At 43.5% G+C, this 23,138-nt stretch overlaps 1 protein-coding gene across 4 annotated transcripts in view; it reads right to left on the bottom strand.

The window, feature by feature from the left end:
* LOC117269255 (glutamate receptor 1-like) overlaps positions 1-23,138 on the bottom strand; it is a 121,847-nt gene that overhangs the window by 6,074 nt on the left and 92,635 nt on the right. The window contains exons 16-17 of one of the 4 annotated variants that reach the window (XM_078172675.1): positions 19,679-19,793; positions 7,069-7,203 (exon numbers count right to left, since the gene is read on the bottom strand). In XM_078172675.1, the coding sequence (XP_078028801.1) occupies positions 7,069-7,203; positions 19,679-19,793 (250 nt within the window). Of the gene's footprint in view, positions 1-7,068; positions 7,204-17,473; positions 17,589-19,653; positions 19,794-23,138 lie in introns of those variants that run through there. The other 3 variants (XM_078172676.1, XM_078172677.1, XR_013492381.1) reach the window with 3 other exon arrangements.

The following is a 23,138-nucleotide window of genomic DNA, read 5'->3' as shown; positions in this document are numbered from 1 at the left end:
TCCCAAACACCTCAGAGCCAGCACTCTCACATCTGAGGAACAAAGTCAAACAGTCATCTCCCTCCTGCTTTCACCTCCACGGCAGGAAGTTAAGAGCTTACAGTCCACCTCCGTCAGCCTGCAAAGACTGTGAACACCAGGAGGAGGTGTCTCTGCTCATCACTCTCACTGTGATCGGTTTCATTGAAAAAACACGTCTACATGTGCAGTGACAACACAGCCCTACAGCACCTGTCTCAGCACAGTCACAGTGTTTTTATACTCTGACTATAAGGCAACGAGCAAACTGTCAAATATCTTAAATCGGACACTGAACAGTGACATATTTAAAAATATTTTTCTGACGAAAATGTAATGAAGTTTTTCAGACTTTCTATGATTTATATTTATATTTTTCATACCTTTAGTGACTTTCTGACGACATGCTATACTATGACGTTTTTGACCATTTTTTGATGACGTGCTATACTATGACGTTTTTGACCATTTTCTGACGACATGCTATACTATGACGTTTTTGACCATTTTTTGATGACGTGCTATACTATGATGTTTTTGACCATTTTTTGATGACGTGCTATACTATGATGTTTTTGACCATTTTCTGACGACATGCTATACTATGACGTTTTTGACGACATGCTATGCTATGACGTTTTTGACCATTTTTTGATGACATGCTATACTATGATGTTTTTGACCATTTTCTGACGACATGCTATACTATGACGTTTTTGACGACATGCTATGCTATGACGTTTTTGACCATTTTTTGATGACGTGCTATACTATGATGTTTTTGACCATTTTCTGACGACATGCTATACTATGACGTTTTTGACGACATGCTATGCTATGACGTTTTTGACCATTTTTTGATGACATGCTATACTATGATGTTTTTGACCATTTTCTGACAACATACTGTACTATGACGTTTTTGACCATTTTCTGACAACATGCTTATACTATGACGTTTTTGACCATTTTTTGATGACGTGCTATACTATGATGTTTTTGACCATTTTCTGACAACATGCTATACTATGACGTTTTTGACGACATGCTATACTATGACGTTTTTGACCATTTTATGATGACATGCTATACTATGACGTTTTTGACCATTTTTTGATGACATGCTATACTATGACGTTTTTTTTTTTTACTATTTTCTGACGACATGCTATGCTATGACGTTTTTGACCATTTTTTGACGACATGCTATACTATGATGTTTTTTTTAATATTTTCTGACGACATGCTATACTATGACGTTTTTGTCCATTTTTTGATGACATACTATACTATGACGTTTTTGACCATTTTTTGACGACATGCTATACTATGACGTTTTTGACCATTTTTTGACGACATGCTATACTATGATTTTTTTTTTTAATATTTTCTGACGACATGCTATACTATGACATTTTTGACCATTTTTTGATGACATGTTATACTATGACGTTTTTGACCATTTTTTGATGACATGCTATACTATGACGTTTTTGTCCATTTTCTGACGACATGCTATACTATGACGTTTTTGACCATTTTTTGATGACATGTTATACTATGACGTTTTTGACCATTTTTTGATGACGTGCTATACTATGACGTTTTTGACCATTTTTTGACGACATGCTATACTATGACGTTTTTTTTTAATATTTTCTGACGACATGCTATACTATGACGTTTTTGTCCATTTTCTGACGACATGCTATACTATGACGTTTTTGACCATTTTTTGATGACGTGCTATACTATGACGTTTTTGACCATTTTCCGACGACATGCTATATTATGATGTTTTTGACCATTTTTTGATGACATGCTATACTATGACGTTTTTGACCATTTTCCGACGACATGCTATATTATGATGTTTTTGACCATTTTTTGATGACATGCTATACTATGACGTTTTTGACCATTTTTTGACGACATGCTATACTATGATTTTTTTTTAAAATATTTTCTGGCGACCTGCTATACTATGACGTTTTTGTCCATTTTCTGACGACATGCTATACTATGACGTTTTTGACCATTTTTTGATGACATGTTATACTATGACGTTTTTGACCATTTTTTGATGACGTGCTATACTATGACGTTTTTGACCATTTTTTGACGACATGCTATACTATGACGTTTTTTTTTAATATTTTCTGACGACATGCTATACTATGACGTTTTTGTCCATTTTCTGACGACATGCTATACTATGACGTTTTTGACCATTTTTTGATGACGTGCTATACTATGACGTTTTTGACCATTTTCCGACGACATGCTATATTATGATGTTTTTGACCATTTTTTGATGACATGCTATACTATGACGTTTTTGACCATTTTCCGACGACATGCTATATTATGACGTTTTTGACCATTTTTTGACAACATGCTATACTATGACGTTTTTGACCATTTTTTGATGACATGCTATATACTATGACATTTTTGATCATTTTTTGATGACTTGCTATACTATGATGTTTTTGACCATTTTTTGATGACTTGCTATACTATGACGTTTTTGACCATTTTCTGACAACATGCTATACTATGACGTTTTTGACCATTTTCCAACGACATGCTATATTATGATGTTTTTGACCATTTTTTGACGACATGCTATATACTATGACATTTTTGACCATTTTTTGATGACATGCTATACAATGACGTTTTTGACCATTTTTTAATGACATGCTATACTATGACGTTTTTGACCATTTTCCGACGACATGCTATATTATGACGTTTTTGACCATTTTTTGACAACATGCTATACTATGACGTTTTTGACCATTTTTTGATGACATGCTATACTATGACGTTTTTTTTTTTTACTATTTTCTGACGACATGCTATGCTATGACGTTTTTGACCATTTTTTGACGACATGCTATACTATGATGTTTTTTTTAATATTTTCTGACGACATGCTATACTATGACGTTTTTGACCATTTTTTGATGACGTGCTATACTATGACGTTTTTGACCATTTTCCGACGACATGCTATATTATGATGTTTTTGACCATTTTTTGATGACATGCTATACTATGACGTTTTTGACCATTTTCCGACGACATGCTATATTATGATGTTTTTGACCATTTTTTGATGACATGCTATACTATGACGTTTTTGACCATTTTTTGACGACATGCTATACTATGATTTTTTTTTTTAATATTTTCTGGCGACCTGCTATACTATGACGTTTTTGTCCATTTTCTGACGACATGCTATACTATGACGTTTTTGACCATTTTTTGATGACATGTTATACTATGACGTTTTTGACCATTTTTTGATGACGTGCTATACTATGACGTTTTTGACCATTTTTTGACGACATGCTATACTATGACGTTTTTTTTTAATATTTTCTGACGACATGCTATACTATGACGTTTTTGTCCATTTTCTGACGACATGCTATACTATGACGTTTTTGACCATTTTTTGATGACGTGCTATACTATGTTTTTGACCATTTTTTGACGACATGTTATACTATGACGTTTTTGACCATTTTTTGATGACGTGCTATACTATGACGTTTTTGACCATTTTCCGACGACATGCTATATTATGATGTTTTTGACCATTTTTTGATGACTTGGTATACTATGACGTTTTTGACCATTTTCTGACAACATGCTATACTATGACGTTTTTGACCATTTTTTGATGACTTGGTATACTATGACGTTTTTGACCATTTTCTGACGACATGCTATACTATGATGTTTTTGACCATTTTTTGATGACTTGGTATACTATGACGTTTTTGACCATTTTCTGACAACATGCTATACTATGACGTTTTTGACCATTTTTTGATGACTTGGTATACTATGACGTTTTTGACCATTTTCTGACAACATGCTATACTATGATGTTTTTGACCATTTTTTGATGACTTGGTATACTATGACGTTTTTGACCATTTTTTGATGACATGCTATATTATGATGTTTTTGACCATTTTTTGACAACATGCTATACTATGACGTTTTTGACCATTTTTTGATGACTTGGTATACTATGACGTTTTTGACCATTTTCTGACAACATGCTATACTATGACGTTTTTGACCATTTTCTGACAACATGCTATACTATGACGTTTTTGACTATTTTGTCACGACATGCTATACTATGACGTTTTTGTCAATTTTTTGACAACATGCTATACTATGATGTTTTTGTCAATTTTTTGACAACATGCTATACTATGACATTTTTGACTATTTTGTCACAACATGCTATACTATGACGTTTTTGTCTATTTTTTGACAACATGCTATACTATGATGTTTTTAACCATTTTCTAATGACATGCTATACTATGATGTTTTTGACTTTTTTGACAACATGCTATACTATGACATTTTTTACTATTTTCTGACGACATGCTATACTGTGACATTTTTGACTATTTTGTCACGACATGCTATACTATGACGTTTTTGTCTATTTTTTGACAACATGCTATACTATGACATTTTTGACTATTTTGTCATGACATGCTATACTATGACGTTTTTGTCTATTTTTTGACAACATGCTATACTATGACGTTTTTGTCTATTTTTTGACAACATGCTATACTATGACGTTTTTGTCTATTTTTTGACAACATGCTATACTATGACATTTTTGACTATTTTGTCATGACATGCTATACTATGACGTTTTTGTCTATTTTTTGACAACATGCTATACTATGACGTTTTTGTCTATTTTTTGACAACATGCTATACTATGACGTTTTTGTCTATTTTCTGATGACATGTTATACTATGACATTTTTGACGATTTTGTCATGACATGCTATACTATGATGTTTTTGTCTATTTTTTGACAACATGCTATACTATGACGTTTTTATGTATTTTTTGACAACATGCTATACTATGACGTTTTTATGTATTTTTTGACAACATGCTATACTATGACGTTTTTTTTTACCATTTTCAGACGACATGCTATATTATGACGTTTTTGACGATTTTGTCACGACATGCTATACTATGACGTTTTCTTTTTTTTTACCATTTTCCGACGACATGCTATACTATGACTTTTTTTTTTTTTACCATTTTCAGACGACATGCTATACTATGACGTTTTTTTTCGACCATTTTCAGACGACATGCTATACTATGACGTTTTGGTATATTTTCTGACGACATGCTATACTATGACGTTTTGGTATATTTTCTGATGACATGCTATACTATGACGTTTTTGACCATTTTTTGACGACATGCTCTACTATGACGTTTTTGACCATTTTCTGACATTTATTTACAATCCATCTATGCATATGCATTACAACACAATACTGTTAAATTCTGTATTTTCATGCAACCACAGAGTGATATTGCTTAATCTATATTAGATTGATGTCATATTTTATATTTTTAGGTATATATTAAAAATATCATGAAACTTATGACCTTTCCTCTGTTGCTACCCTCACATTTCCTTGTTGGGGCTCTTAGTCTTAACTCAGCAGGGTTTACACTTTACATGTTACAGCATAAACAGAACAGCACGTTTGCTCCACACTGTAATAACTGAGATGTCACATGCGTATAATGTAATGTAATGTCAATGCCATAAACTGAGTAATTTCAGCAGCAGATGGCAGAACGGTTTCACAGTTAAAACGTCGACAGTAAAGCAAAGATCCACCTCTCTTCATAATGCAATATTTATGTCTGAGTATCAATAATGTATCAGAAGAAAATGTAGCACGGTATATTGACTATCAGTCCCATGAGAACACGTCTACCTCTACAGCAGGTAACCGCAGTGTTACCCTCTCTCTGCACACCCCTCCATCTGCTCACACTGATGAAATCCTCCACACATGTTGGGTCATTGGCGCCTTCAGCGAGAGGAGTTTAAAGTCTTTGTGCTCAGACTCACATGTGAAGAGAATAACAAGAGTCCAGCAGAGATGAGAGTAACAGACTGCTGCTGCTGCTGCTGCTGCTGCTGAGGAAAAATGGCTCTAATGACTTGTTTGTTCCTTCTGAGCAGCCCATCAAAGTCTCAGCACAAACCACCACCAGTCTGTAATGAGGCAGCTGCAGTTTCATCACATACAGACGCTGGCGATGAAGAGGAGCTCGAGAGCAGCAGAGAGCCACATAACAAGAGTTCAGCTGCTGCACTTTAAAATGGCAGTAATGTCGGGTCTCCTGCCCTGCGGCTGCTCCACAGAGAGCCTCTATAACCATACAGACAAAGGTCTGATAATGACAAATAAAACTTTGCCCAAAGATGATGTGAAGCGATGCATGGCTCTCTGAAGCACCACAAATATTCACAATATCACATTTTTTCTGGTGGTGCGGTGGTGTGCAGAGGGGTGGGCTGTTCAATGTAAGATGAGGAGAAAGACGAGCAGAACACAACTGGCAGCAAAACACCTGCACATTAAATAATAATTTGAATGCTGCAACGTTTTGGTAACTTGACCTTCATCAGACAAACCTGAGCATAAAATCATTATTTTTGCCGGACGACAGTGTGCAGGAGTTTTTCAACTGATGTTGCATCGAGTCATTTTAGACTGTAAATGTTGAACATTATCTGCAGCTGTGTAGAGCCACCATTTTTTCTTTATGCTGCACAGAAATTTTCATATAGTTTTTCAGTTGTTTCATAACGTTTTTTTTTAATCCTTCGTTCAGCCTGTGTCAAAGTTTGTTTGCGCTGACATGATTTTATTTGTCAGTCGCTCTGCTCCCTTTAACGCCGTTCAATACAGACCTCCTCTGGGACCATAGAGAGACTTTGGAGTTCAATTTATATTTATTGTTGAATGCAAGATTGTAATGTAAAAGAGTATTTCTACTTTTATTGAAGTAAACAATCAGAGTACTTTACTTTTGGCCACAATACTCGTAGCGTGAGCAGCTGATAATCCCAAACCAATCATGCATTCATCATAACCCCGTCAATCAATCTTAAAAAGGTACGAAAATGTGTGTCACAATGTGTGACTCTGACTGAACCAGACTCACCTTCATTCTTCTCGACTCGATGCGGGACTTATAGCAGAACTCGACCAGAGCGACCAGCATGGCGAGCCCCAGCCCTCCGATTAGGATGTAAAACACTCCAGCCACATTACTCAGACTGAGCGCGCTCGTCTTGTCCTGTCAGCGCAGAGAGGCGGGGTCAGGGACAACCAATCACGGTGCAGATAGTCACGACATCACTACAGTTAGAATCATAGAAATCCTCAAAACAAAAAAAAAGACAAAGGGTGATGCAATCTTGTCTAATTCAGAGACACGTTTTTCAGTTTCAAAGGCTGTGACGATGACGAGGCTGTATAGTTAAATTAATCTTTAAAGGGGAACTTCACTGATTTTACCACGGTGCATTTAGGCAGGAAACATCCAATCACAGAGCCTCAAATCCTGTTAGCTGTGACACAACCTGAGTGAAAAAAAACAACAAAAAAAAACATTTTTTTTTTTACATTCTTTTACTGTTAGTGAACAGTGTGATGTTTGTTGGTGGGCGGGGCTTAGCTGGAGGCAAAACAGTTCTCCACAGACATTAGCTAGAGCTAGCTAACAAGTTGTGTTGTCTTGTTTTAGACGATGGAGGAAGATGATGTGAGTGGTGCGTTCAGAAACACTCATTGTGAGTGTGGGAGCGCACTCTGACACAAACTGGAGCGTTGATAAATTGGGAGCGCTGTCTGAATGTAGCGTTGGGTTATCCAGAGCAGCGCACTCTCAGAGTGGCAGAGCGCACTCTGGACACTCTGTCTGTGGAGACGGAGCAGCAGAGCGCCGAGCGGAGTGAATGTGTGATTAACTTAACCGTTGGTTCATTCATGTAGAAATATAACGCTGCGTTTCTTCCACCAACAGGGCTCTCATGTTAGTGTAGAGCGTCAGACTGAATTTACCAACGCACCATGTCAGGTCACTCACTCTCCGGGACCGCCAGTGTTACTTGAATAAGTAAACACTGACCAACGGGACCAGACTGGCCGACCCGTATGCTCTCACTCAGTGGATGGATGATGTCACAGGAAGCCAATCTTACTTTTTGGTTTGGAATTTTGGTTTGAATTCAAAAATTCAACAATAGTTTAAGTTCAAGTTTTTTTTGTTTGTTTGTTTGTTTTTTTGTCTTTACCAGTTTCTTAGAAACAGGTCCAGGGACTCATGGGTATTGTAGTATTTAGATACCTTCACCATGCTTAAGCAAATATCATATCCCAGAAACAAGGTTGGAATAATTAAAATAAAAATGAATAAATAAATAAATAAATAAATAAATAAATCAAATTAATAAAATTAAAATTAAATAAAAAATACATTAAAAATGAAAGCGGTCAGTAAAATAAAGCTGTGCGATTGTAACATCATCCAGGAGAGTTTCTGTCTTCAGAAACATTTAGGATATCCTCTAAAGAAAAATGAAAACAGGAATATAGAACAGGGGTAAACAAATGCTATAAATTCAGCTGCATTATGGGAAATGCAGTAACCAGCATATTTGGAGCATGACTTGTACTATATGCTGAAAGCTGCACAAGATTTACAGTTAACTTGATTTGATCATCTGTTTCAAGTTTACCAACTTGATGTAAAATTGGTGGAGTTCCCCTTTAATGTTCATCTCTGCTGAGGGTAAATGACCTCCACCATCGCCTCCAGTCGCAGCCTTTGCTAATCCATATTAATATATGTGTCACATGCAGTTTCATGCACAGGAATGCAAACAGAGTGAAGGAACACAAAGAAAGAACTCATCTCTACAGACGGATTGTTTTTGTTAATTAACTGGCTTTAAATAAAGTTTCTTCACCCACCGGTTCACAGAGTCACAGTTATATTCAGTGTAAATAAAATAACATCCGTGCTGTTCTTCACTGTCGTTACGTAACTTCTGTCAACTCGTACAAAAGAAATAAAGTTTTACATCTTTCTTTAAGAAAAAGGGGGGATCTGATTGGTTGCTGCGTTTTTGTTACTCATGACATCACTGATTGTTTTTCTGTCACATGCATCACTCAGTTTTGGTGGGCGTGGCTTAGCTCTCTCTCATCCAATAGCATGCAGTCTGTTTAAAATAAATCCATAAAGAAAAACAGCACTCCTAGTGGGTGGGGCTTCTCTTCAACAGGAAGTGTGGTGAAGTTTGGGAGAGCCTATCAGTGAGCTGTCCTCTCCAAACTGTCACAGTAACCCTCAGCCAATCACATTCTGCTGATTTCACTAAAAGACACGTTAAAGTCAGACTGAAATCAGGCTGTTTGTTTGTTTGTTTTAATATCGCTGTTGACTGAAAATCACATCAGTTGAAAACATCAAGTCAAAGTAAATATGACTTTTAAAGTACAAACTGTCCAGAGTCTCCTCCTTAGTTAACTGTTTTTGTAGTTTCATTTTTTGTAGTTTCCTGTAGTTTATTTTTTCCACCGGTACTTTACTTGTTGGTAGATGTATGTAGTTTCCTTTTTAGTAGTTACATTTCCTGTAGTTTCCTGTAATCTACTTTGGTAGTTTCCTGTAGTTCCATTTTTGTGGTTTCCTGTAGTTTTCTTTTTGTAGTTTACTGTATTTGCAGTTTCATTTTCTGGTTGAGTTTCCTTTTTTGTATAGTTTATGTTCTTGTAGTTGCCTTTACTTTACTTTTTGGTAGTTTCCTATTGTAGCACTTTCCCTTACTTAGTAGTTTCCTGTAATTTGGTTTTCCTGTAGTTTTGTTTTTGTAGCTTTCTGTAGTTTATTTTTTCCCACTGGTACTTTACTTATTGGTAGATGTATGTAGTTTCCTTTTTAGCAGTTAAATTTTCCGTAATTTCCTGTAGTTTCTTGTAGTGCCATTTTTGTAGTTTACTGTATTTGCAGTTCCATTTTCTTGTTGACTTTTTGTATAGTTTATGTTCTTGTAGTTGCCTTTACTTTTCAGTAGTTTCCTATTGTAGCAGTTTCCCTTATTTAGTAGTTTCCTGTAATTTGGGTTTCTTGTAGTTTTGTGTAGTCTCATTTTTTAGTTGTTTCCTTTTGTGTAGTGTCCTATAGTTTTCTTTAAAGTAGTTTTGTGCAGTTTACTGAGTTGTAAGTTTCCCTTTCTTCTAGTTTCCTTGGAGGTAATTTCCTGAAGTTTCTTTTTGTAGTAGTTTAATTTTTTGGTAGTTTCCTGTTATTTAGTTTTCTGGTAGTTTCGTGTTGTTTCCTTTTCCAGTAGTTTGCTATGGTTGACTGAGCTTTAAGTTTCCTTTTTTAAGTTTTCCTTCTTTTTTGTAGTTTCCCATAGTTTATTTTGTGGTAGTTTTCTAAAGGTTTGTTTCCTTTTTTGTTTTTGTTTTCCTGTAGTTTATTTTGTTATAGTTTCCTGTATTTTCTCTCTTTGTAGGTTCCTGAAGTTAAGTTTCTTATAGTTTTCTGTAGTTTCCTGCATTTTAGTTATTTGTAGTTCCCTTTCCTGTAGTTTGTTGTTTTTTCTTGCAGTTAATTGATTTAGTATGCTGTAGTTCCCCTTTGCAGTTTCCTGAATTTTACATTTTTCTAGTTTCCTCTTTTTTAGTTTCCTGTTGATATTACTGTTCATCGTTTTACAATATACCATAGCGATATTTTTGTTTCTTCTGTTGTATTTAATTCTATTGTGCGCGCACACACACAAACACACACACACACACACACACACATATATAATTTCCTGACGTCTCTGTGGTTTGTCTCATTGCTGCAGTTTCAGTTTCAGTCTGACTTTAAGTCTTTTCTCCTCACTGACGACAGACTGATGAAGGTTTGTTAGTTTGTTGGTGACGGTCTGTTACACAGCAAGTTCACAGGAAACAGGAGGGACGTGACAGATTGGACACAAAAGCATCAGAGTGTGTGTGTGTGTGTATGTGTGTGTGTGTGTGTGTGTGTGTGCGTGCGCAGGGAGGAAGAGGAGGGTGGTAAAGCTGTGGTCAGTAGCGTCAAATTCATCAAGTGTTGGTCGGCAGCCGTAAACAGAGAGAGGAATATATTTCTGTGGTTTTGAAAATCTGACTTTTTACATTCGACATGTAAACCTAAAAATCTGGAGCTTCTTCTCCAGGCAGATTAATTCCTTCTCTCCCGAAAGACAAAAACAAAACAAAAGCAAAAAAAAAAAAAAAAAAAAACCTCTAACAATATAAAAGTAAATGTGGCATCCTCAGAAAGTCGGGATTTGAATTTAAAAGTGATGTAAAAAGTCAAATTTTCCAGTCCCTCCATCCGTCCGTCTGTCTGTCCGTCCGTCCGTCTGTCTGCGGCTGCTTCACAGTGAACTGTGCTGACCACAGAATATTCTGGAGAACAGAAGGATGGCTGAGCGGAGAAAAGCCTCTGAACAAATCTGATCTGGAGACATGAAAACCCCTTATCTCCAAAAAAGTCTGCTTTGTGAGAGCGGGTTAAAGCCCGGCTCATTTTCTCATCAATTTACATAAATGTATCTGAGCATACACAGAGTCTGGAAAGAGAAGTTTTTAGGGGCACAAAGTTCAGAACATGTACTCAGAGTCACAGAGTTAGCGTTGGACAGCCTCTGAGTCTGAGTACAGACTGAAGTCATGAGGTTTCCACGTGCCATCAGAGGACTGTGTGTTTGATTTATCCTCCAGCTCTTCAGAACGGTCCACTGAGCAGCAGGATTACACTCTGAAAACAAAAACCTCTTCAACAAATGAATATAATGTTAATCATAGATGCAGATTTTAGTGCCGGCAGGTATTGAACTTAAATTTGGTCGAATTCAAACTTTTAGAAATAGTTTTATTTGCTGTCTTAAAACATCAGCTCCTCTCATATCTCACCAGGAAATACACTGCTCAAAAATCTGAAGGGAACCCTTATTAGTCACAGTCTGACAGGAAGTCAGTCAAACTTCAATCCAGTGATTGTGAATCAGTTTCAGCTGCTTTGGGTCAAATCAAAGAGACAAACAGGAAATGGTTTTACATGTGGTGTCCACAGACAGTTGCTCTCTCCTGATCCTTCCTGACTGATTCTTCTCTAGTTTGGTCTTCTGCTAGTGTCCTTGGCACTACTGGTAGCATGAGGCGGCACCTGCAGCCCAATCAGGTTGATACCAGATACCAGGAGACCGGCCGTTACACCAGGAGAGCTGGACAGGGCCGTAGAAGGGCATCAACCCAGCAGCAGGACCGCTATCTGCTCCTTTGTGTGAGGAGGAACAGGAGGAGCACTGCCAGAGCCCTACAACATGACCTCCAGCAGGCTACTGGTGTGCATGTTTCTGACCACACTGTCAGAAACAGACTCCATGAGGGTGGCATGAGGGCCCCACGTCCTCCAGTGGGACCTGTGCTCACAGTCCAACCCTGGGTTCCTCCTGGTGCAGTGGGCACTGGGTTCCTCCTGGTGCAGTGGGCACTGGGTTCCTCCTGGTGCAGAGGGCCCTGGGTTCCTCCTGGTACAGTGGGCCCTGGGTTCCTCCTGGTGCTGAGGGCCCTGGGTTCCTCCTGGTGCAGTGGGCCCTGGGTTCCTCCTGGTGCAGAGGGCCCTGGGTTCCTCCTGGTGCAGTGGGCCCTGGGTTCCTCCTGGTGCAGAGGGCCCTGGATTCCTCCTGGTGCAGAGGGCCCTGGGTTCCTCCTGGTGGAGAGGGCCCTGGGTTCCTCCTGGTGCAGAGGGCCCTGGGTTCCTCCTGGTGCAGAGGGCCCTGGGTTCCTCCTGGTGCAGTGGGCCCTGGGTTCCTCCTGGTGCAGAGGGCCCTGGGTTCCTCCTGGTGCAGTGGGCACTGGGTTCCTCCTGGTGCAGTGGGCACTGGGTTCCTCCTGGTGCAGTGGGCCCTGGGTTCCTCCTGGTGCAGAGGGCCCTGGGTTCCTCCTGGTGCAGTGGGCACTGGGTTCCTCCTGGTGCAGAGGGCCCTGGGTTCCTCCTGGTGCAGTGGACCCTTGGTTCCTCCTGGTGCAGAGGGCCCTGGGTTCCTCCTGGTGCAGAGGGCCCTGGGTTCCTCCTGGTGCAGAGGGCCCTGGGTTCCTCCTGGTGGAGAGGGCCCTGGGTTCCTCCTGGTGCAGAGGGCCCTAGGTTCCTCCTGGTGCAGTGGGCACTGGGTTCCTCCTGGTACAGAGGGCCCTGGGTTCCTCCTGGTGCAGTGGGCCCTGGGTTCCTCCTGGTGCAGAGGGCCCTGGGTTCCTCCTGGTGCAGTGGGCCCTGGGTTCCTCCTGGTGCAGTGGGCCCTGGGTTCCTCCTGGTGCAGAGGGCCCTGGGTTCCTCCTGGTGCAGAGGGCCCTGGGTTCCTCCTGGTGGAGTGGGCCCTGGGTTCCTCCTGGTGCAGTGGACTCTGGGTTCCTCCTGGTGGAGAGGGCCCTGGGTTCCTCCTGGTGCAGAGGGCCCTGGGTTCCTCCTGGTGCAGAGGGCCCTGGGTTCCTCCTGGTGCAGTGGGCCCTGGGTTCCTCCTGGTGCAGAGGGCCCTGGGTTCCTCCTGGTGCAGTGGGCACTGGGTTCCTCCTGGTGCAGTGGGCACTGGGTTCCTCCTGGTGCAGTGGGCCCTGGGTTCCTCCTGGTGCAGAGGGCCCTGGGTTCCTCCTGGTGCAGTGGGCACTGGGTTCCTCCTGGTGCAGAGGGCCCTGGGTTCCTCCTGGTGCAGTGGGCCCTTGGTTCCTCCTGGTGCAGAGGGCCCTGGGTTCCTCCTGGTGCAGAGGGCCCTGGGTTCCTCCTGGTGCAGTGGGCCCTGGGTTCCTCCTGGTGGAGAGGGCCCTGGGTTCCTCCTGGTGCAGTGGGCCCTGGGTTCCTCCTGGTGCTGAGGGTCCTGGGTTCCTCCTGGTGCAGTGGGCCCTGGGTTCCTCCTGGTGCTGAGGGCCCTGGGTTCCTCCTGGTGCAGTGGGCCCTGGGTTCCTCCTGGTGCAGTGGGCACTGGGTTCCTCCTGGTGCAGAGGGCCCTGGGTTCCTCCTGGTGCAGTGGGCCCTGGGTTCCTCCTGGTGCAGTGGGCACTGGGTTCCTCCTGGTGCAGAGGGCCCTGGGTTCCTCCTGGTGCAGTGGGCCCTGGGTTCCTCCTGGTGGAGAGGGCCCTGGGTTCCTCCTGGTGCAGAGGGCCCTAGGTTCCTCCTGGTGCAGTGGGCACTGGGTTCCTCCTGGTACAGAGGGCCCTGGGTTCCTCCTGGTGCAGTGGGCCCTGGGTTCCTCCTGGTGCAGAGGGCACTGGGTTCCTCCTGGTGCAGAGGGCCCTGGGTTCCTCCTGGTGCAGTGGGCCCTGGGTTCTTCCTGGTGCAGTGGGCCCTGGGTTCCTCCTGGTGCAGAGGGCCCTGGGTTCCTCCTGGTGCAGTGGGCCCTGGGTTCCTCCTGGTGCAGTGGGCCCTGGGTTCCTCCTGGTGCAGAGGACCCTGGGCTCCTCCTGGTGCAGTGGGCCCTGGGTTCCTCCTGGTGCTGAGGGCCCTGGGTTCCTCCTGGTGCTGAGGGCCCTGGGTTCCTCCTGGTGCAGTGGGCCCTGGGTTCCTCCTGATGCTGAGGGTCCTGGGTTCCTCCTGGTGCAGTGGGCCCTGGGTTCCTCCTGGTGCTGAGGGCCCTGGGTTCCTCCTGGTGCAGTGGGCCCTGGGTTCCTCCTGGTGCAGTGGGCACTGGGTTCCTCCTGGTGCAGAGGGCCCTGGGTTCCTCCTGGTGCAGTGGGCCCTGGGTTCCTCCTGGTGGAGAGGGCCCTGGGTTCCTCCTAGTGCAGAGGGCCCTAGGTTCCTCCTGGTGCAGTAGGCACTGGGTTCCTCCTGGTACAGAGGGCCCTGGGTTCCTCCTGGTGCAGTGGACCCTGGGTTCCTCCTGGTGCAGAGGGCACTGGGTTCCTCCTGGTGCAGAGGGCCCTGGGTTCTTCCTGGTGCAGTGGGCCCTGGGTTCCTCCTGGTGCTGAGGGCCCTGGGTTCCTCCTGGTGCAGTGGGCCCTGGGTTCCTCCTGGTGCAGTGGGCCCTGGGTTCCTCCTGGTGCAGAGGGCCCTGGGTTCCTCCTGGTGCAGTGGGCCCTGGGTTCCTCCTGGTGCAGAGGGCCCTGGGCTCCTCCTGGTGCAGTGGGCCCTGGGTTCCTCCTGGTGCTGAGGGCCCTGGGTTCCTCCTGGTGCTGAGGGCCCTGGGTTCCACCTGGTGCAGTGGGCCCTGGGTTCCTCCTGGTGCTGAGGGTCCTGGGTTCCTCCTGGTGCAGTGGGCCCTGGGTTCCTCCTGGTGCTGAGGGCCCTGGGTTCCTCCTGGTGCTGAGGGCCCTGGGTTCCTCCTGGTGCAGTGGGCCCTGGGTTCCTCCTGGTGCTGAGGGCCCTGGGCTCCTCCTGGTGCAGTGGGCCCTGGGTTCCTCCTGGTGCTGAGGGCCCTGGGCTCCTCCTGGTGCAGTGGGCCCTGGGTTCCTCCTGGTGCAGAGGGCCCTGGGTTCCTCCTGGTGCAGTGGGCCCTGGGTTCCTCCTGGTGCTGAGGGCCCTGGGTTCCTCCTGGTGCTGAGGGCCCTGGGTTCCTCCTGGTGCTGAGGGCCCTGGGTTCCTCCTGGTGCAGTGGGCCCTGGGTTCCTCCTGGTGCTGAGGGCCCTGGGTTCCTCCTGGTGCAGTGGGCCCTGGGTTCCTCCTGGTGCTGAGGGCCCTGGGTTCCTCCTGGTGCAGAGGGCCCTGGGTTCCTCATGGTGCTGAGGGCCCTGGGTTCCTCCTGGTGCTGAGGGCCCTGGGTTCCTCCTGGTGCTGAGGGCCCTGGGTTCCAGGACACCATCCTCTGACTCATCAGGAGGTCATACAGGCAGGCGGGGGCCGAACACACTACTGAGTCACATGATGAGCTGATGTGATAAAGTCACACACGTTGGATCAGCCTGTGATTTACATGTTTCACTCTGATTTTGAATCCTGCCCACAGTGGGTCGATGGTTTTGGTTTCCACTGACTGTTGTTACATCACTTTGTTCTCAGTAAAGATTTTACATTGGAATAATTTGTTCATCAAGATCTGATGTGTGATATAAATATAGATAGATAGATAGATAATGTTCCCTTCATTTTTTGAGCAGTGTATGTTGCTTTAGGTTTTGTTCTATTGATGCTTCCTGTCTGCACTCTGTCCCTTTACTGCTGTGATGTTGCAAATTTCCCTGCTGTATCTTATCGTATCTTATAAAAACATATATTTTGATTTATTGATGACTTTAAAAGGTAAACTTTGCAGGATCTTCCCTTTGCTGGCCGTGGTCAGGGTGCTCCTGGGGACAGTACACAGGTGAGGTCAGGACTTTATAAAAAAGGTAATCACCAGGCACCAGACCGTAAGCAGCACGCATCTAAGAGGAAGCCTTGAATATCATGGACACAGCTCCAGAAAAAAACAAAAAAACAAAACAAACAAAAAACGCAAATATAGGAAGGCGAATCTGGGAGTGGACAGAGCTTGTTCCAGGGTGAGAGTACATCAGGGGTGAGGACGAATGAAGAGCGATTCAGAGGTGGCCTGTTTCCTGTTGGACGGGTAGGTGCCAGTGGTTAGCTTAGTTAGCTTGCTAAAGTATCGGCTTTTTAATTACAACAATGTAACATTCCTACAAAAGTACAGTCGCTTCCAGTGATTGCAGCACATCCTCACTCCAACCTTGTCTCATATTAAAAAAAAAAAAAGTCAAAATACACTTCTGTGTTCACAGGAAATTTAACGTTTACATACAGTTGGTACAACACGGGAATCAATGTTTTTTTCTTCCTTCAGCAACAAACACACGTGGTTGGGTTTAGGAAAAATAACAGGGTTTGGCTTTACAGACTTACAGGACGCAAAAACCGCTCTCTCGGGTCAAAGTCGGTGGTTGTTGGACCCGTCCACCACCCCTCCCACCCGCCCCAGTTGGACTTTAGCCACCCTAATGTTTGTCCTTGTCCCGCTGCGTTTCCCCCTGACGCCGTTAAACAGTAATGGCAATGCTCAAGTCACTGCCCAAGCGCCGGATTTCGACGACTTCAGGCAGTGTCAGGAGGAGGGGCCAAGTTTGCATGTTTTCAAACAGTAACCTGTTGCAAGCTGCATCTGACTGCTCGCTCTGGTTAAAGAATATATAACTTGAAATATGGACATTAATAACAATAATAACATTTCATGTTATGTACCAAATTAAAGTTCAACACCTGGTGGCAGAAACAGCTGTCCAAACAGAGGAACCATCATGATGCTTTGTTTTAGACTGCAGATCTGTTTCAGTGCAGGCTTCGGCCTCTGACAGGGTCACAGCCTTTCAATGGGCCCACACTCACAGAAAAAGAGTCACATCTTAGTCACTACTTTCTCTACAAGAAAAAAAAAAGCTGACAAACTGAAGTGGACAGAAACGTTTGTTTTTCTTTTCAGAGTGTAGCTGCTGAGGTTCGGGGTATTTGGGGTGTGGGTCTGATGAGGGTATGGTGGGGTGGGGTAAACCAACACATGACCTCGGGACCAGGCCGAGCAACCTCAAGAACTGACCTTTCTGCCGGAGTCCTTGTGTCCACACTCCCCCTTGTCATACCACCACTTGTTTTTCAACTTGTCTAAGACGGCTTGTTCATTGAGCTTCAGTACTGCTAGGTTTACTGGGATTCTTCACAGAACCATGTGAGGAAGGGGGGGAAGGGGGGGGGGTTGGAAATAACATAAATAACATTATGCACCTCCATGTTATCTTATGTTATTGTTCAGCTGCACAGCAACAGGGCTGCGGAGGCTACAGCAGCAGCAGCAGCAGCAGCAGCAGCGGCAGCAATGATTTTAGCAAAACTGGCATTTGCAGTACAGTCGCTGTGGTACACTACAGAGAACACCTCAACAACAACAGAAAGAAAAACATAAAACAGGCACAATCACACAGAAAAATGCTTTGGTAAATGTTAGCGTCAAAGTGATATGCATTAATACTCCATCTAGCTTGGTTTGGCCTGACTCCCTACGTGCGAGATGTGTATTACTATATCACTTTGGGTAACCGGCAAGAGCTGAAAACACTCCGGGACCTTTGGGATCACAGAACGAAACAGTCTGCGGTCCAAAAACCAGGAAACATGTCATCTGTAATCTTTTGTGGTGGAGAGCAGCTGAAGGCCTGGATGGAGTCGACAGTGTCCATAAGCAAGGAACTGGCTCCAGAGGTAAGATGATCAGAGGGGGTATTTTACTAACAGGCTAGCCCTGATTCATTGTCAGTTATTGTGGCTCAGTCAGTTGACAGCAAAATAAATAACTCCATGTAAAGCCCTGGATCCTCCTTTGCTGTAGAAATGACCACTTACATGACGCCCATATATCTATAATAATATAAATATGTCTCCACCAGTGCACCCAGGGCTGTTTTTGGGAAAGAGTTGTGGTAGAGTCCTGTTCCACAAATGTTTGTCTTTCCCAAATTGCATCTTTAACACAGTGGTTTGTTTGTTTTAATTAGTGAGACTTTTAAATTATATCAAAAGGACGTGATCCTTTATTTACAGAAGGCCTGAGGAGCAGGGTAAAAAAAAAAAACAGTGGTGTGAGCCACAGCGCTGAAACAGCTGAGCAGAACCGTCCTGTTGGCGAGTATTTGAAGTGCGTGCAGTGGGCTAATCAGAGATTTCTTGTGGTGTTGTAACGGTGGCTTTGGTGTGGAGAAAAACGTGAATCAATATTTCTCTCTTGCTTGCTTGCTAAGCAGACTGCGTATGTTCGAGCATAGCAACTTTAACATTGTGGGCGAGTGGTTCTCCTCACGGCGCCACGGCCCAGGTTCATTTTGTTTTACAGTGGATGTTTGAAGTTCGTTAAGTGAGATTGTAATACTTTTTGTTTACGCCGATTTTGGCCGAATATTTTAACGCCCTTGTTTGTATAGTGCACAAAGTGCTTCATTCTGTTCGTTTTTCTCATTCTTGAAATGGCCTTAAGGTTTATCTCCTCTGCAGGAGATAACCTCCCATACATAGGAGATAACATCCTGTAAGTAGGAGATAGCATCCCCTATGTAAAGGAGAAATTGCTGTATGTAGACGATAACATACTATACGTAGAAGATAATATCTCATACATAGAAGATAACATCCTGTAAGTAGGAGACAATATCCCATACGTACAAGATAACATCCCATATGCACGAGATGTCTTGTACATGGGAGGTGACATCCCAGATACAGGAGATAATATCTCGTATGTAGGAGACATCTCGTACGTTGGAGGTAAACAGGATTTAGCCTACATTGCCTGCCTCTCAGTGCTTCTGTAAATACTGCAAATTGTAAATCTGGTGAAACCAGCTGTCCTCTGTCGATTTCTGAATCACCATCCACAGCTCCAGTTTGTTCACCTGTTTGAACAGACTTGGTGTTGTTCCCATTGATAAAACAGTAATCAAACAGTAATTAAAACAGTGGACCGTTTTAAGGTAGGATTATTCTCTCTAAGTTTGTTATATAAAATAGCCCCTGGATCAGAAGGTGGGATATCAACAAGGCCTAAGAGTGAATCAAATGATGGATCAAATCACCTCCTATCCCAGAGTTGAACCAGTCTTTCTACAGCTGTGAAAAACACCAAACAATAGTTTCGGGTAGTTTCAGCGGTGCCATCCGGAGTGTTTTATGCTTGATATTTAAGTTTTGGGTTGTTGCCGGTTACCCTGGTGTGTCATTGCCTGTCGTTACCCGTTGGGGGTTACGGTGATCTGACCTTGGAGTCCCCTCCCCCGATGCCGCACTCTCCCTTGTCATACCACCATCTGTTTTTCAATTTGTCCAACAGGCCCTGCTCGTTCAGTTTTAATACTGCCAAGTTTACAGGGTTTCTACGGGGATGATAGTAATGAGGGATAAAAGGGAACTAGGTGTTACCATGGTGAAGATAGCAACATCATTACAAGTACTCTACTTCTGTCAGGCATGTAATGGGTCTATAAAGGACAAGTTCACTGCTCTTCAACCCAGACCTTGTTAAAATGTAGTTTCCAGTCTACATAGTTTCGGTGAGAAAAAGTGCTGCAGACGTTCACTGGGCTTGAGTTACAGAAATAAACGGGATGTGGAAACACCTTTTGCAAATAAATTCTGACACAGCATTTAATTCACGACTGATCACCTGTTTTTTTTGCCTTTGGTGTATTCCCGTGCATTAGAATCACTCTTTCAATTTGTCTGTGTTTCCAGATGGCACGAAACGTGGCCAATACTAGCTGACATGTCAGAGCGATTAAAACTTGCCCATCCATCCATTTTCAACCGTTTATCCGAAGCAGGGTCTCAGCAGCAGAATGTTGAGCAAAATATTCCAGACGTCCCTCTCCTCAGCAACGCTTTCCAGCTCCTCCTGGAGGACCCCGAGGTGTTCCCAGACCAGACAAGATATGTGATCCCTCCAGCATGTTCTGGGTCTGCCCCGGGGCCTCCTACCAGTGGGACGTACCTGGAACACCTCTAACGCCCAGGAGGATCCTGATCAGATGTTGAACCACCTCAACCGACGCCTTTCGACGTGAAGGAGCAGCGGCTCTACTCCGAGCTCCCTCCAGATGTCTGACTCCTCCCCCTATCTCTAAGGCTGAGCCCAGACACCCTACAGAGGAAACTCATTTCAGACGCTTGTATCTGTGACCTCATTCTTTCAGTCACTACCCAGAGCTCATGACCATAGGTGAGAGTTGGGACGTCAGTGAATCAGTAAATCAAGAGCTTTGTCTTCTGGCTCAGCTCCCTCTTCACTATGACATGTTTGGTGCAGCACCGGCATCACTGCAGACACAGCACCAAACCGCCAATCCATCTCGTGCTCCATTCTACCCTCCCTGTGATCAAGACCCTGAGATACTTGAACTCCTTCACTTGAGGCAGTAACTCTCTCCCAACCCAGAGGGAACAATCCACAGTTTCCTGTCAGAGAACCATGACCTCAGATTTGGAGGTGCTGACTCTCATCATAACCCCTTTACACTCGGCTGCAAACCGTCACAGTGCATGCTAGAGGTCACGGTGTGATAATGCCAACAGAACGACATCATCTGCAAGAAGCAGAGACACAATTCTGGGGTCACCTCAGAATAAAACTTGCCCAACTGAAACAAATTATTAAAGACCTCTTTCCATTTTTCTTTCATAGGTGGATTGATGGCCAAGGTGACCTTTTTGCAACCTTGTTTTGTTTTGAGTTCTTTACCTCTACTTCTTCTGCTCTGTTCACTGGTCGAATACAGCCATGTGTAAAGCATGGCCTATACTGCCACCCTCTGACCAAACTATGCTTAGGGTAGCCTAGTTTATTCACTTAAAAACAGTTGATGGAAACACGCCTTATTCATGTTTCTTTTTTGCAACATTTCAAAAGTGTGCTAAAAATTTGCTTGACGTTTTAATGGAAACACATTGATACCAGGATCAGATCCTGGAAAAGGCTCAGATTGGTGCTCACAGGCGAGCACCTACCGGTCAGGTCACTCCCATAGTCAAAGAAAAAGCATCTTAGAAACCATCACCACTTTGTTGTCTCATCAAAGAAAAGCTGAAAGTTAAGGGGCTGCGGGCAATGTTTGGACATAATGGACCTGGAACTGATAACTAGCTCTTAGACTATCACCTTTCTCAGGGTGAAAAGACTCAGTGCCTGAAGATGATAGTTTGACTCATTTTCACGCACTTCAGTATTGTCTTTGGAACCAAACTCCTTTTCTTTGAGTGATCCCTCTTTGCTGCATTAATACAGTTTTTTGGATTCAATCAGTCCATTTCCATCCACAGTGAAGTGAAGCTCCAGTCCCAGCTGGATGAGGACACTGAACTGGCCTACTGTCCTTGTCCCAGTATACAAGCACGGGAGGGGAATCCATTTATTGAGCCAAGTATGTGCAACTCCTCTACGATAGGTGGAGATATGCCCCCTTTCAGCTTGTTAGTATTGGACCTTTTTCCTGTTGACCTATTACGTCACAGACCAAACAATCACCATTCCGTGTTTTCCTCCTAAACATGTAGATGGCATTAAGCTATAATGCAAAGATTTAAAGAGATTGTTCATAAAACAGCAAGGACGAAGTGAGTCAGCATGACGGCTGACGTCACCCTGCTTGATAAAGGAAGGACTTTAATGATTCGGGAGGAGGTCCAGATTAAATCACTTATGCTTCATAGTCAGAGGAACTATCAGGAGAATCCTAGAAAGAATCTCTCATGGGAGTCTTTCTCTGGACAAGTCCCAAGCATGACAGACTGGGAGGACATCCATGGGTAACATTTGGACATTCTGGTGGGACTATGTGTCCCAGCTGGTCTAGGGTCACCTGGGGTCCTCCAGGAGGAGCTGGAGGGAGTTTTTCTCAGCTGTGACATGCGGATGGATCGATGGATGGAAAACTGTTTGTACTGTGTCCAGTGATCAGCTGCAGCAGAATTAGTTTCTACACTAGTGAAGGAAAACAACATTTTAACACAGTCTGGACTGAAAAACAGCAAACGTATCCTGTTACTGACGACTGCGCAGCAATCCTCCACTTGCATTAATTTCCATTCATTACCTGATGAATAAAGGAGGAACAACAGTCAAATATTTGGACAAAAATTCCAACAGGAATATGAAATAACATCAGGTACCAAATTATCTTTTACACTTTGACCTACCATGTTGTTTTTCCCTACAAATGGCACTAGTACCCAGCAATTGGCTGTTGTTCCTCTTTACATAGCCATGATGATCAAAGCAAAGAAATTATAAAATGATCAGTGATGAGCAAACCAGTATAACTTCAGTGTGAGGAGATGATAACAATAATCAATGAGATGATGGCTACAGCAAAAGAAGAGTTTTGTTCTGAAGTAAATTGTTACACGAAAATAAACAATCAAGAACTGAGTATTCAAAAATGATTTGGATCCAACATTGTTTGAAAAAAAGTCAACTTGAAGTTGTAAATTTAAGAAAGACCAAAACCAACGATGTCCAACTATTTATGAACTTGAGGCGTGTGGTGATACTTTGTATTTCTTGACACAAGTGAAGTTGCCATTAAACTTTGGTCAGAACAGCAGTTGGCGTAAACAGCGATTGACAATGTTTGTTAACAGTAACTTCTGGGTAGAAAAGTTCTGCATCGCTTGCATACAATTATACAGCTCTGAGCAAACGCAGATGAGGAACAACTGAGATACCG

The sequence above is a fragment of the Epinephelus lanceolatus genome, chromosome 11 (assembly GCF_041903045.1).
Source record: "Epinephelus lanceolatus isolate andai-2023 chromosome 11, ASM4190304v1, whole genome shotgun sequence".
In the NCBI taxonomy this organism is placed as follows: Eukaryota; Metazoa; Chordata; class Actinopteri; order Perciformes; family Serranidae; genus Epinephelus; species Epinephelus lanceolatus.
Note: the sequence above shows the minus strand (reverse complement) of the source record. Positions and strands in the feature narration are given on the sequence as shown.